This window comes from Ictidomys tridecemlineatus, chromosome 2 (genome assembly GCF_052094955.1).
Source record: "Ictidomys tridecemlineatus isolate mIctTri1 chromosome 2, mIctTri1.hap1, whole genome shotgun sequence".
In the NCBI taxonomy this organism is placed as follows: domain Eukaryota; kingdom Metazoa; phylum Chordata; class Mammalia; order Rodentia; family Sciuridae; genus Ictidomys; species Ictidomys tridecemlineatus.
In genome coordinates, this window is record NC_135478.1 from 54,288,386 (window position 1) to 54,303,431 (window position 15,046).

A 15,046-nucleotide genomic window follows, 5' to 3' on the forward strand; every position below is an offset into this window, starting at 1 on the left:
TGGAGACTGTCAGTGCTGCATTTCTCTACACAGTGCTATTAGAATTCTTCCTACATTGGGAATGTCTGTCCTTATTTCAGCCCATTGATTCTCCTCATGGAGGGTAGTCACAGCTGCCCACCAGGTTTGTACTATTGAGACTTAATGAACTGCTTTTATATCTCCAAGAGTATCAGAGTATTTGGAATAAACAATGTAATTTTTTTTTCCCTGCTACCAGGGATTGAACCCAGGGGCGCTCAACCACCGAGCCACATTCCCAGCCCTTTTTTTATATTTTATTTTGAGACAGGGTCTCACCGAGTTGATTGGGGCCTTACTAAGTTGCTGAGGTTGGCTTTGAACTTGAAATCCTCCTGCCTCAGCCTCCTAAGCCGTTAGGATTACAGGCACGCACCACCACACCTGGCTAAATATATGCAATTCTTGTCATTCATATGAAAGGGAGAATACTTGGAATTCTTTTTTTTTTAAGGCAGGCTTTATAATAATTACATAGTAAGTTAATTTTGTACACACACATTCAGATTTATATTTGTACACCCTCATATGTATCTGCATTGTTAATATTCACCAGGGCCAGTTTTGACTTGTCTACTATAACACATAGACTCATTAGCTGTTACAGGATGTTAAAAGCACACACCTGCTCTTTGAACCCTGGTAAACTGTGATCTTAACTTCTGACCAGAAGAGGGAGTATCTCCCGTGTCTCTGTGCTGAAGCACCTACTACCTGGCTGGAATAACACCCCATTAACACATTCATTAATACACATGCTGATCCAGACCCAGGAAACACCCTGCTCCAGGGCTGGTGGCTGAGGCTCAATCCAGCTGCTTTTCTCCCTGTTTCACATTGTGTGCTTAGAAATCTTAGTCTTTAGGTTTACTTCTACATTTGTTTTTAAAACAACAGTTCTCAAAACAAATCTCAGAATAATTTTATACATTTCTTTACCTAATGTGTTTGAAAGTTTAAGAAATATAAAGATCAGAGAAGGTAATTATCTCAATATAAAATAAGTTCAAAACCAATCAGTATGTCCCTAATTGCACATGATAGAGTTCTTTACCCTTCAGGTCCAAAATAACTTTGGGATGAAACTTGTCTCACTGCCTCTTATACTTAGTATTTTCAGTAGATTGTTAGAACTCTTAATATTCAAGATTCGTGAGAGCCTTAGAAAGTTAAGATGTTGTTTTGCCAGTAGTTAATCTGCCTTTCTTCTCTGTGATTCTATGTGGTATTCGAATCTCCGTCTGTTTAGCCAAACAAATGAAATGAGTGACATAATTTCATGCTTCATAAATTTTTCTTCCACTGCTTTCACTGAATTTTGCAATAAAAATTACTAAACCACTTTCACTATAGATGTTTTTATTGGCACGTAAATATATTAAGTACATGTGCTCATATATTTTTACATAAGTACACAAGTGTAATCATCACAAACATGCTATTTTTGGTACAGCCTACACTTATTTCATTGGCTCTTTCTGCCTCCCCGCCTTCTCCAACTGCCGCAGTCCCCTCTGTAAATCCTAACTGCATTCTGAGTTAGCGCATAACCCCGTGTGCAGCCTTGCACATTTCCCCATGCTCATAGGCACAGAGTCACGAGTTTTTTGTTAGTAGGGGCTTTTCATGATAGTGTCATGAAACGGATCCTGTGATGCACACTCTGTCCCTGTAGTCAGCTGTACTTCATGGAAGGCCACTCACACACCAGGATACCAGTAACCCCCTCTTCTAATGGCTGCCTGCTGCTCAAAGGTGCGGGTGTGCGGCGGCTTCCCCTCTGTGGACATGGCTTTGTTTCTTGCCTTTTGACCCCGTGACAGAGCAACTGTACCACTCTGGTACCTATACCCTTAACTGCTGGTGGCTTTGTTCTTGTTGGGATACGTCAAAGGACGGAATTTCTGGCCCATGAGGATGGTCCCTGCATCGTTCCTAGCTGCTGCTGGATTGCTTCAGAAAAGCTGTAGTGCTTTAGAGCTCTCCCAGCTGTGTGAGAAAGGATCGCCACCAGAGCTGGTGTTGTGTGGACTTTGCCAAACTTCCACTTGTTTCTAAAACCTTACAGTGTTCCTTATACATATATACACATGCAAATATCATTAATTTTTACTTGGAAGGAAATTTTTCAGTATTTTAAAACAGGGTAATATGAAGTGATAGGAGGTAAAGAAGCATCTATGGGAAATTTCTGTTTCACTTGTATGGGATATACATTACAGAAGAAACCTACTTCTCTCAAGCCAGTTTTCACCTGCAAAACGTGTAGCCTCCTAAAGGATAACCATTTTGGATGAGATTAATTGTGGGGCTAAGAGAAAAACTGTTGCCAGTCTTATTTCACACTTCTGTTGCTTGCATTTGGTGTCATTGGTCATCTTTTCAGTGTTCATTATGTGTATCAAATAATGACTGGGCTGAGGTCAAACCGTGGTTTACACAAAGCCAGTGGAGGTCAATTCATGAGGGTCTGTTCCGTTTGCCTGCCTTATACATGAAGTGTGGCTGAGGCCCGAAGACCAGGTGGTGCCAGCCAGAGGAAGGCTGCTATGTAGTGGCCCCCGCCCCCGCCCAGGTGAATGGTCCCGCTTCAGCTCCATCTCCTTCCTCTCCTGATCCAGCACAAGCGCTTCATGAAGCCCGGATGATAGCATGGCAGCATTTCTTGGAAAAGCTAATCCAATTCTGGATAGCAGGCTCCCGGTCCTCAGTTGAATGAATTGCTCGGTATTTCCAAGTTTGAGAATACTTTCTTCCCCTTTCAAGTGCTCCTTGGCAGCAGGTGAGGAATGTTAAAGCTCCTGTAAGTGCCAATTAAGGCCAATTATAACTTGCCCAGCCTGCCGACAGTGGAGTGGAGTTCGTGGAGGCCAGCACTCCTGTAAAATGGAGAACTGGCTGCCCCTGGTGACGGGGACGCTTGATAACTGCCAACAGCTTGGTCTGCTGCCCTGCAGAACCCAGAGTGGTTGTTGTTTTCTCAGGGATTCAGACTGAAATCCCAAGATCTGTGAGGGACTTGATTGATTTCTGTAACAAATCTCTTTCCCTGTCTTGCTCTCTCTTCTCTTCAAATGATGTCGTGCACCCTCTGGTTTCCCCTGGGGTGTGCTCACAGTAGCTGGTGTGTATTGAACATTTAAGATGTGCTGGGCATTGCATTACATGCATTAGCTCATGGACTCCCCACCCAAGTCCTGTGGGAGGAGGCAGTGTCACCTGCCAGGTGAGGACAAAGTCTCTCTCTTACCCAAGACCAGAAAGCTGCCTGCACCCCCTCCACCCACACCCTCACTGCCCACAGGGCCTGCGGTGTAAGTGTGCTCACAGAAGAACTTTATCAGTTCTGGACTCCCTTCACACCTGAGTAAAGCTGATGTGTGCGTGCCATCCAAACTAGAGCAGATTCATGTCGTTCTTGCTCTCTAAAGCATGGATGTTGCTGTATTAAAATTATATTTTAATTAATATTATTGTTTTCTTAGGAAAAAAGAAATAGGACCATAACCCCAGACCTAGAAACTTAAATATAAGCATCATGAGATTTAATATCAAAATAAACTTTATTTGGATAGGATGCTGGAAAATGACTTAAAGAACTTAGGAATAATGCTTTCCAAGCAGAACAAAGCAGTATTTGTTCAGTTTATTCAGAGCATTGAAAGACATATGTGGGTGTTTAAAACCTTAATCTGAGCTTTATTCCCAATTTTTGCATATTTGTATATATTCTCAGTGTATTAAACTGTATTTTCCTGACCTACCATTCATCCCCTTTCCGATGCTGGCAGCTGGCATTAAAAAAAATGAATTCACGTGACTTCTGTGTTGCTCATGTGGAATTAAATGTATGTGTTTGTAGCATTTAGGAACATCTGCTGAAATTCACCCTGGTTTTCATCAGGGTTAACACAGAAAGAATTCATCCCCAGAACTCTCACGGATGGGCCGGTTCTTGGGCCCCTCCCCTTGATCCCAGTACTATGACCATGAACATTAGAATGGCAAGCATTTGTGCCACAGGGCCAGAAAGGACTGTTGGTGGCCAAGTGCGATGGACACAGTGATGTGAACTGAGACTGAGCCCGAGAAAGGGCCTCCTAGTACACGGCTGTTCTGCAGCTGGCAACGTCAAGGAGATCCCTTGGCTGCCACCTTGGGCAAGGCAGGGAGGCAGTGGACAGTACTAAGACCTGGAACATTCAGGCCACACATGGAAAACCAGCGAATTCACCTGAAGTCCCTATTTTTACTGATTAACTTTTGAAAAGATTTGGGACAAGTATCCTCATGCAGTGCTTCTGAGGTCTACTGAGGCTCATCCTCTCTGCTCTTCAGTGTCTTTTCAAGGCCACCTTGGTTTTGGACTGGATGACTATGGCTATTAAGAAATGTGACTTTTTTTTTTTTCTTAAACAGTAGATTTCAGAAAAATCCCTGGATCTAATATCATGTCATGATTAGAATCTGAATGTAAAAAATAATAAAGAATTGTGGCTACCATTAGGTTAGTCTGTTTAGAATTTGTGTCTTGTCTCATAGTGCCATTTCTCATGTCTCAAATCTCTTTCCTACCTTTTCCTGGCTCCACATCATTTCCATGCATGTGATTCTTGACTTTTGACAAATATTCTCTGTAGGGTGATGATGGGATTCTCTAATTTTTTCCCCCACTTCTTTTCACATTTAAATTTGTTCATTCTGATCTCTCAGGTATCTGAACCATCATTAACATAAAACTCAGATCAGTTGGCAGTTTTTTTTCCCCTTGTCTGTTTGACAGTAAGATTTGTTGATTCACAAGAGGGGGAGTAGTCATGGGGGTGGGTAGGGCTGAGATAGGCAGACAGCCAGACCAGTAAACAAAGAGCCACTTGGGAAAATTTGTGGATTGAGAGTATAGAAGGTCCCCAGCTTTAGTGGTCCAGTGATTGAACACCAAGCTCAAGGCAGTTGGCAGCATATGAAATTATGCATATTTTGAAAGTATGCAGAGAAAATGGGTCAAGATTTTTGTTACTAGATTTAGAAAAGCATGCATGGGTATAAGAAACTTTTTTTTTAAAGTGTAGTAATTATAGATGGTATAAGGGAAATAAAACATGGAGAAAGACTGCTATTTATAGAAATTTTTAACTTTAAAAACCTGTAACTCTAGCAAAGCTTAAAACTAGGTTTTATGATTAATCATGTAAAATTTTTAATATACCTGTCGATAGCAGTGTCACTTTAAAAGCATTTGGGAAAATTAGGGTGTGAGTAATTTACATTTTAGCAGGTTAGATTTGTAAATTCCATCTTCTCCAGTTCTGGCAGTTGCCTTTCAAATAGAAGGATTAATTTACACTGGCTGGGACGCCTTGTATGACCATATTAGATGAAATTAGACTCCACCCCCTGTTTTCTGTTGATCTGCCAGGACCTTTGTAATTCAAGTGCTTTTTACAGTAGTAGCAAATGTTACATAAGCCCAAACATGGAGCATATTTGGAGTTGGTGGGCAGCCCCGAATCATGATGCAGATCTGCGGTAGCGAGTGTGCAATGAGGCACGGCCCAGTTCTGTGAATGGAAGGTAACAGGACGCCTCCCCAGTGCAGCCCTTCCTCTGCGCAGGAGCTGAAAGCTCCGCTGGGTAAGTTTGCCGAGGCAGTTTTCTGAGGCTGGACTTGGCGCAGGGCCCAGTCCTGGAGGAGTGTGTGGAAGGTGGGTTAGGTCTTCACCAACACGACATAGGGCCGCAGAGGGCCTCCTGGTGTGTCCTGCCCTGCCTGCAGGCCCCGAGGGCTGCACTGCTAAGTGGTGGCGGGAGGGAGTTATGCAGAGCCAGGAGATCAGAGTGGGTAATCGCAGCAAGAGGGATTAGCTGCTGCAAGCTGTCCACAGGAGCCATTCTGAAATGTCATTTGAGCGATCTGGCCAAAGTTCAAACGCAGACAAAGTCGAGTTTGCTATTAACTCCAACAAAATGCTGAGGTTTGCACCCAACGGTTCCGTATCTCAAAACAGGGAGAGCATTGGTTACAGTGCCCTCTTTTAAAAAAAAAAAAAAAAAATGGAGGAACGTTGTAACACGCTTTAACGCGTTAACTGTTTGTTTTTTTTTTTTTCCCTTTTTCTAATCTTACTTGTGGTGAGTGAGGTTTCATGACAGGCAGTTCACAGTTTCCTGTAGAATGTGTTTGAAAGCTGTTTTGTCAGATACTTCAAATCCACAGCAAAGTTTCAAACAGAACACTGTGTCAAGAGGAAGAACAACTTCAAAATACAAACAGTCACACTGGGAAGTCATTCAGTAACTTAAATTGAGTGTATAAAAATTTAATTATGCACTGACTGCCAGAAAAGACTTTTTTTCCGTTGTGGTGTTAAGGTAGCCAGTAGAGCTGAACTGGTTCTTCCCTACCTCTTGCCTGTCTTTACGCAGGAAGTGAGGGGACAACCGAGTTCTTGAATTTTCACTGGATTCAAATTTCATGGCTTCTGCAGTAATCAGCTGGACTGGATGGTTTTAATTGAGGTTGAGACTTTATTCCCAGTTGTAGGATTGAAACTACAAATAGATCTCACACCTTCAGCCAGATTGCTATTGTTGATGATTTTTTTCTAAAAACTCTTTTGTCAGGAAGTTTTGGTTTTGCTGTTTCTGGTTTCATTTTTGCATATCACTTCTGGTGTGTTATTTGTTCACAGCCCCAGCCTGAAGGTGGAGCAGATACTGTTTCTCTCTTCAGAAAAAGAAAAAGTAAACTGTGTTGCAAACTCATTGAAAACATAGGTGTAGTTAAGTAGCTAATGATTCATTCTAACCTTACTATGGAATGCTCAAGCATAAGTCTCTCGGGCTTTGTGAGCTTTCTGTGACTGCCGTGTTTGGGATCTTCCAGATGTTCCTCCTTTCATCCAGAATAAGTTAAATGGAAAGGGTACAAACTAGGGGAGTCAGCTGTGGAGATGGTGACTGAGCACAGCACTTCAACAGACAGTGCTGTCCTTCCTTTGCACCTTGGAGTTGCTGCTCTTCCTTGACCTGGGAAGATGGGACTCCCTGTTGGGAGTTCTACACAGAAGTTTATTTAACAAACAAACAAAACCAAGAAAACTCTAATTTTGAGTTTTATTAGATTTTTTTTTATTCTGTTACTCCCTGCATGTGTAAAAGTTGGGAGTGGTAAAAGCAGTTTGTTTTTTAATTCTCTTTTTGCATTTTGATGATAGCTCTGTTGAATGAAAAAAACTGTGACCCAGACCCAAAATGGGACCACAGAGATGCTTATGTAAAAATGGAATATGATTCATGCTTGAATTGCACATGGTATAGCAATGTTGTGTTGTTGAATTTTTGAGGCACTTTTTTCTTTAAAAGATAAAGGACTAAATCAGGAGATCAAGCGTAGCCAAAGGGTGATAGATTTTTAGGGTTCTCCCCCCCCCTTCTTCACATGTGATTCCTGAGGACTAGAAACATTGCAAGTGCATGGCAATGTGGGAGGGAGAGAGAGAGGTGGCTCTTTCAAATGACGTGCATCACCTGGTGAGGTCATGTTTGTTTCAGGCAGGGTGATTTGTTGCTGTTCTGTGTCATTGTCATTTGGGTAACACTGTGCTTCCTGAGGACAGCAGGGAGAAGTCCTCCTGGCTGTTAGCAAAGTACAAGTGTCAGCCAGCTTCTGCATGGCCTGGTGTCTACTCGGAATCTGTGACTCCAGGACCACAGAGGTGGCATGAGAAGTTGGGTGGCTGTGTTTTGTTCAGAGCATTAGCAGCTCTCCCCCACCCCCAAAAGTGTGTGTGTGTGTGTGTGTGTGTGTGTGTGTGTGTGTGTGTGAGAGAGAGAGAGAGAGAGAGAGAGAGAGAAGGGAGAGGATGCAGATGATAGCCCCGTGCAGGTCTGTGCTGCACCATGAGCAATTACGAGAGTTTAGGAAGGGCGCCCTGCAGGAAACCAGCTGGCTACCAGACAGTCCAGTTTTCCTTGGGATGAGCCATCTTCTGGCAGCGATTCTGCCGAAGAGGTGCGACAGCCAGCGTGGTCAACTGTTACAACTCTTCTTTGTCTCTGCCCTTCCATCCCTGTCAGAGAAGCCCTTGGATGCCTTTGAAAGGGCTTTTACAAATGCTTGCAAAGAGCTACAAGTTAGGCAGGCAGAGGAGGAATACCCCCCAGATATGCAGTAAGGTTTTTCATATTTCTCACATACTTGAAAGTGGAGTTCAGAAGGAACAAGTCCTCTTGGGAAGAATTCCTGGCAAGAAGATTATTTGAAGTTGCCATATTTCTGCTCCTTTCTTAGCAACATTATTTACAGTCTGTTCACGCCTGGCCCTTCCCCCACTGGAGTGGAGTCTTTCTCCCTTGTAATCTGCCCTTTGTGATCTGTCCCTTTCATGCAGCCTGTGTGAATGGGTGTGCTGCAGTGCCGCCCAGCCCAGAGCCGGGAAATGCCAAGAGACCCCAATACTTCAGTGGGGCCTTTATTTCCGTCATAAAGCACTGACTTGAAGGGCTTGATAATTTGATTATAGACCTTTAGCGAAAAGTTGTTTCAAGTGGCCCAAGTGCTGTAAATGACTCTCTCTTGCACTTTCCTCTTATGTTTTAATTTAAAAGCACCTCTGCATCGGGGAAGGACAAGTGCATTTGGCAGAGGTAGCAGAGGGAGACTCATTTGTTAGGGCAGCCAGTGCTGAAATCGTCCTTTTCAGTGGAGCCTCTCTAGTGGAAGTGATGCCGAGTGCTTTGTGGTGAAGGCTCTTTTCTCAGTGTTTTCAGTGCCTTTCGTAACCCTCCTCGGCCAGTGATGCTGCCTTCTGCTGGCCCCACTCTTGGCTAATTGTCCTTTGAGGCGCTGCATGGCAGAGGTCAGCTCTGGATTCCCCAACTCCAGATGTACATGTCCCTGGGACAGTCCTGCCCATGTGCTTCCTTTTTCAGCAATTAGGCAATACCTGGCTGTCTCTAGAGTAGTCTAGTCAAGTGCCTGGAGAACCCAGAGGAAAGGGATCAAAGGAAAAGCAGATGTGGAGTTAAAGAAGAGCCTCTGACAACCAAGAATGCAGGAGGGCTGTGTTGCTGGTCTGGCACACTAGTGCTGCTGCTTGAGAGTCAGAACGTGTGCAGGGAGAGCTGGCAGTGACCAAAGTAGCTAGAAGCTGTTCATTGCTTCATGTCCCTGTCTGGGCTCATGGTATGACTTTAAGTGTTATACCCAAGGATCTTTTAATAGTTATTGGGAAGATACATATGTTATGTTACCTCCTTCATGGGGCCCAGAGTCAGTGTTCATTCACAGATATCATTGCTCAGACCAGTACTAAATTGGCGTCTACTCAGCCACTATATTTACTTAGCAAATTGGGTAAATAACAGTCCAGATTTTAAGTTGATATTGCTAAAAGCTCTGAATGATAATTCAGTTGTGAATGACAAAAGTTAGCACAAATTGATGTGTAAAAAGAAGTGCTGGAAATTATATAAATAGAAGAAAGGTCTTGATTTGTCATCTCTTCCAGGTCCTGATCTAGATGTTTCTAAGTAGTCATTCTCCCATGAGAGACACATGTTGCTAATTGACACCTCACAAGTTTGGCAGCCTGAAACAGAAGCATGACAGACAGTTGTGTTGATCGGGAGCTATATGATAGCATATTGCAGTTATTTTTCATCTTGGACTTAAACAGTTTGATTCCTTCACCTTAATGAATGATCCCAAGTTTCTGAACTGACTTTTTGATAAGCACATTGTGACTTGGTAGGCCTGATCAAACAGTCTGTGTGTATTTACCTGTGTTTTGCATTTTATCGCCATGAAAGCTTGATTATCGAAAGTCTTTGCTTTACATTGGAGTGATTGTGGGGTGTTTTGGGAATGGGGCTGTCAGAGACTGCATGAAATTATACATTCTTTGAGGCATAAATTGTCATTTTTCCTAAAGCCTTTCTGTATACAGAGTGCACACTGTTTAGACCTACCTGACTGAATCTATCCCAAGGTATGAATTTCATTCAAAGAAAATTGTGGGTTATAAGAATTGTTACTTTGATAATCTGCCTAAGATTTCTACCCTTGGATCCACAAACTGAATTGGAGACTTGATCCTTACCTTGTTGCATTCTAAACCTGCAGTCTACTCATCCTTCCCTTCATACTAGGGATTGAACCCTGGGGCTCTACCCTGGGGCTGCCTTTTTAATTTTTATTTTGAGATGGTCCTCCTAAGTTATCCAGGCTGGCCTCAAAAATAAAATCCTCTTGTCTTACTTTTCCGAATAAGTGGGATTACAGGCATGCGCCACCATGCTCTGACTGCCTGCAGTTCTTCCTGAATGTTTCCTGAGCTCTGTCAGGAAAATAAGCTGACTTCCAATTTAAGTTAATTTAAGCTAAAATTAATTTTTTTTTTAAACAGCATTGAGGATTGAACCCCCGGGGGCACTCTACCACTGAGCTATATCCCTAGCCCCACTCCCTTTTATTTAAGGCGGAGTCTACCAAATTGCTCAGACTGGCCTTGAATTTGTAACTTTTGATCCTCCCACCTCAGGCTCCCAAGTCACTGGGATTAGAGGCATGTACCACACACCTAGTTTGATTATCCTTTTTGTTTAGTGAGAGTTCATTTATTATAAAACAGATGCTAAAAGTTGTTCCCCTGAGCTCCGAGAAGAGCTCAGTATAGCGTTTCCAATTTACAGTGATTCCGTTTAGGATTTTTCAGATTTACAGTGGTGTGAAGGCAATGTATATTCAGTAAAACCACACTTCAGATTTTTAATTTTGATTTTTCCCCTCCTCTGGGCTGGAAATGTGTGATTTCATACTATCAGAGATGCTGGGCAGCACAGGATCCACAGTTTCTAATCAGTGGCTTGGTGATCAAGGGAAAATGACCGCTCTCCTGCCTTGTTCTGTAGGTGCATTAATGTGGTTTTTGACTTATGTTTTCAATTTATTGTGGGTAAATTATTGTGAAGTAATCCCATTGTAAGTCGAGGAACATCTGTATCTTTCTGGAATGACATAAAAATATAAACAAAACCCTTACCACACTGGAGAAAAGTGAACTTAGAATAGAGTGGGTTTGGTTTGCTCTGATGTGTGTCCTGCCTGCTTTAGTAATCAGGAGGAATGACAAGTATTTTTATGTCTAAAGGAATGGAGTGTAACTAGTATCAACTGGAGGAACTCTGGGCCTCTGTAGCAGTCCCTGCTGTGATCCTAGTACCTCCTCCCCAGTAGCCCTGTGAGGTAGGCTTGGCAGGTGTGGACACTGCCTGGAGTCAGGCGGCTGTTTGAGTCACCCAGGCAGAGCAGATATTTGGCTCACATGTCTCCACCTCCAAAGTTCTTGTCTTTTTCAGTGAGCTTAAATAAACTATTTTTATTTTTCTTTGGATTCTACTCAGCTGTTTAGTAGCACAGCTCATCTCAAGACTATCCCCAACACACTGAGCTTCTTCTGGGAAGGCAACAGTGAACAGACTGGAAGTGTGCGTGATTATGTTGGTTGTGGCATCCTGCTTAACCCTAGAGAACAGGTATATGCTGTCCATGGTCCTTTGCAGAACATGCTCCTCTGAGAAGCACTGGGGGTTAAACCCCCGGGGCACTCTAAGTAAGATAATTCTTTTTGGCCCAGCCAAAAGGCAGCCCTAGTTGTTATTTTCTATCAAAATTCATTCTTCAAACCATCTTGGCTACTTCAGAAACCAAAAAATGCTAAATTGGTGGACACTCATAGTTGATCTTTAGAATAGCAACTTCTTAAATGGAAAGATGAAATCCACAATTTGGATTTCCCTCAGATTTTGGATCCCACATCAATTATAGCAACAAATTGTCATCCATGAGCTTGTATGTTCAGCCTGTGTGGACTTCAGCAATTAACCTGCGTTTGCTGAGCACCTGGGAAGAAGAGCTTCCTACTGATCTGTGCCCCAGCTTTTACCTTTACTCTCCTCCCTCTGTTGGCCCTGGACCATATATATGGCTTTCTAGTACCCAGCACTGTCTAAGAACAGGCGGACCTACTGTGCTGGAGTTGGTCAGCCTTGGAAGTGCTCCCAGCTCTGCCTCTTATCTAGCTGGATGACACTGAGCCATTGACTCAGTCCTTGAAAGCCTTAGCTTCCTCATCTGGAAAGTGGGAATGATAACAGTGCCTACTTTGTTAGAAGGCTGGTCAGGGCTGAGTGAGCTAATCCCTGGAAATCCCATCACAGGGCGCCTGGCACATCGTTTTTACTCGGTAAACAGTGGCAGCAGCTGCCACTTTTACTGTTGTTGAAGGTGAGATTTCTCATCAGTTTAGATTATAAAAGAACAGCAAAAGGTTTAATAAGATACAAGAAAAGCTCTCAGAGTAGAAAGAGTTCTGTGGGTTTTCTTATCCATTAGCCCTACCGCGTGATGCCCACCAAGATGGGATAGAGATACCATGCTCATGAATGATAGAGAAGTGTGTTCTGCAAAGGACCATGGACAGCATATACCTGTTCTCTAGGGTTAAGCAGGATGCCACAACTAACATAATCATTCTCTTTCTCACTATCATGCATGTGCACGCTGTGTGTGTTTGTGTGTGTGTGTGTGTGTGTGTGTGTGTGTGTGTGTGTGTGTAGACTCTGTGGCAGGGGGCGGGAGGGTACTGGGAACTGAACCCAGCGCTTCCCCGCTAGGCAAGAAGCGCACTAAGCCACATCCCCACAGCATCTTATTTTATATTTTGAGACAGCCTCTCGGTAAGTTGCTCAACCTGGCCTTGACCTCTGTGATCCTCTTGCCTCAGTTTCCGAAGTGGCTGTCATTATAGGTGTATGCCACCACACCAGCAAAATTTCTCTTTTTATAAAGTATGTATTTGATAATCGTGTCAGCTATGGCCATTTTAGAAATATCAAATAATACGTGAAAGTTTTTTTTTTTTTTAATAGACCTATATGCCTGGGAAGTAGCCAGTTTTAAAAAAGTTTGACACATATCTAGGTATTTTCCTAAGCATGAATGATAAGTGTTTGAAGTTACAATTTGCTTTGACTCCTTTTTGAAGTTTGTGCCCTGGTTTTAACAGTTGTGCATTATGAATTATTTTTGGTTGTTTTCAAAGCAATATTTATGACATGAAAAGATCTAATTGTTTGCTTTGAACTTCATTTGGCTTATACCTACCTGGGTGTTAATACTAACGATTTAAAAAAAAAAACACCTCAGCGTGAATTCAGAATAAGAAACTCGGTATTGTTGGTTGCTTTCCATTTTGGAAGACCTACAGAGCGCTCCCCTCCCCTCCCCTGCCGTTGCCTTCAGGCTCGCTGCTCTGTGTGTTCAGGCCACCAGGGGGCGCTGGCTCAGGCTTCCCGCCCCTCTCCCCCCTCCTCTCCCCCCTCCTCTCCCCCCTCCTCTCCCCCCTCCTCTCCCCCCTCCTCTCCCCCCCTCCTCTCTCCTTCCATCTCCCCACCCTGCTCCCCAGGTCTGCTTACCTCTGCGTGGTCCCCTCAAGCTGGCACGTGGCTCGCTCTGCCTGCGCCCGCCTGGCTACGGCCTGCCCATGGCCTGCCCGTCTGAGTCCCTTGCTGGAGCGTTGGCAGCGCCCTCCCCACTCAGGACAGTGTGCTTCCTCTGGGCCACTGCCAGACCCAGAGAGAGGAGCGCTTTGATGGCGCAGCCCGGACTGCTCGGCAAACCACACTGCAGCCATGCTCAGCATCTGGCCACCACTTTGTCCCCTGAATGTAGGGTCCCCAACCCTACCTTAAGTCGCCTATTTCTCTTTTGAACTCAGAAACTTTTTTAAAGCTGTAAACCCAGTTTAAAATCTTAAGAAAAATAAGTATCCATACTGAAAGGATAAAGGGAGTCCAACTCAACCGTAATTAAATTTGGTTTTTCTCCTTTGCTCTCTTGTGAGGAGAAAGCTAGATTCTGTCCTTTTCAGAGCAATTTACCAGTTTGTGTTGTGAAGGAACAACTTAATTCAGTAGCATGACAAGGATTTGAGCCGGCACTTCTCAGCCGTAATCTCAGCTACACACACACACACACACACACAGCCTGTTTTAAGTTTTAGTGAATGAAATGTTCACATGATCTTGGTTTTTAAATAGCTTTCATTTTTGTTGAAGTAGGAATTACAGGGTTTTTTTTAATTGATACATCAACAGACTTAACATTAGGAAGCTTTGAGTCTGGATTTTCTAATGTTGAATCTCATACTAAGATTTAATAGGCAAGGAAAGAAGATGTGAACTAAAGAAAATGGAGGCAGGGAATAAGCTCATTGGATTAGACAAAGAGGAATGAAGGTAAGGGAGGGGCAAGGGACTAGGACAGAAAATAGAATGAATGGGACAGAACTTCCCATGTTCCTATGTGAACACACGACCAGTGAAACTCCACATCATGTCCAACCACAAGAATGGGAAGTTAGACTTCATGTATGAATATATATGTACATCATAATGCACTCTACTATCATGGAATCTTAAAGAACAAATAAAAAATGTAATAGTATAAATAAAAGTTAAAATTTCTTTTAATAGCAAAATAGATAGATAGATAGATAGATAGATAGATAATGGGGAGAGTGGCCCCTGATGGGAATAGAAAATTGAAAGGACAAGCCTACAGTTGCAGTCAGTTCTGCTATAACACAACATGCATTCCTTAAAACTTACTGCACTGTGCAAAATTGTGCAATAAAAACCACGAGTCTTATTGGGAAAAATGGGGTTATGGCACAACACTCAAAAACTTCATCAGTGACACATGCAGGAAAAAAAAAGAGGAACATAATGAAAATGGTAGCACAGTCTTACATATAGTAAATAGTCCAAAATACATGAATACTCGGATAAATGTGGCAGTGGACCTTGAAGAGCCTTGGCATTTGCCTGTGGAGTGGCCTGGGCAGGGTTGCCACTCCTGGTAGTAGAGGGAGGTTGTGTGAGACTGGATGGAGAGTTGGGACAGCAGCTGTTCATTGTGAACTGAGATCCATGGTGGGTGTTTGCGGTATGTGCACTGTGT

At 43.2% G+C, this 15,046-nt stretch overlaps 1 protein-coding gene across 3 annotated transcripts in view; it reads left to right on the forward strand.

Moving 5' to 3' along the window:
• Window positions 1–15,046, forward strand: part of Atxn7 (ataxin 7) — a 101,369-nt gene that overhangs the window by 47,582 nt on the left and 38,741 nt on the right. Inside the window, exon 1 of one of the 3 annotated variants that reach the window (XM_021733265.3) lies at window positions 5,452–5,655. The exons of the other annotated variants lie outside the window; for them this stretch is intronic. Coding sequence (XP_021588940.1) covers window positions 5,589–5,655 — 67 coding nt within the window. The 5' untranslated portion in view covers window positions 5,452–5,588. Of the gene's footprint in view, window positions 1–5,451; window positions 5,656–15,046 lie in introns of those variants that run through there. 3 annotated transcript variants of the gene reach the window in all.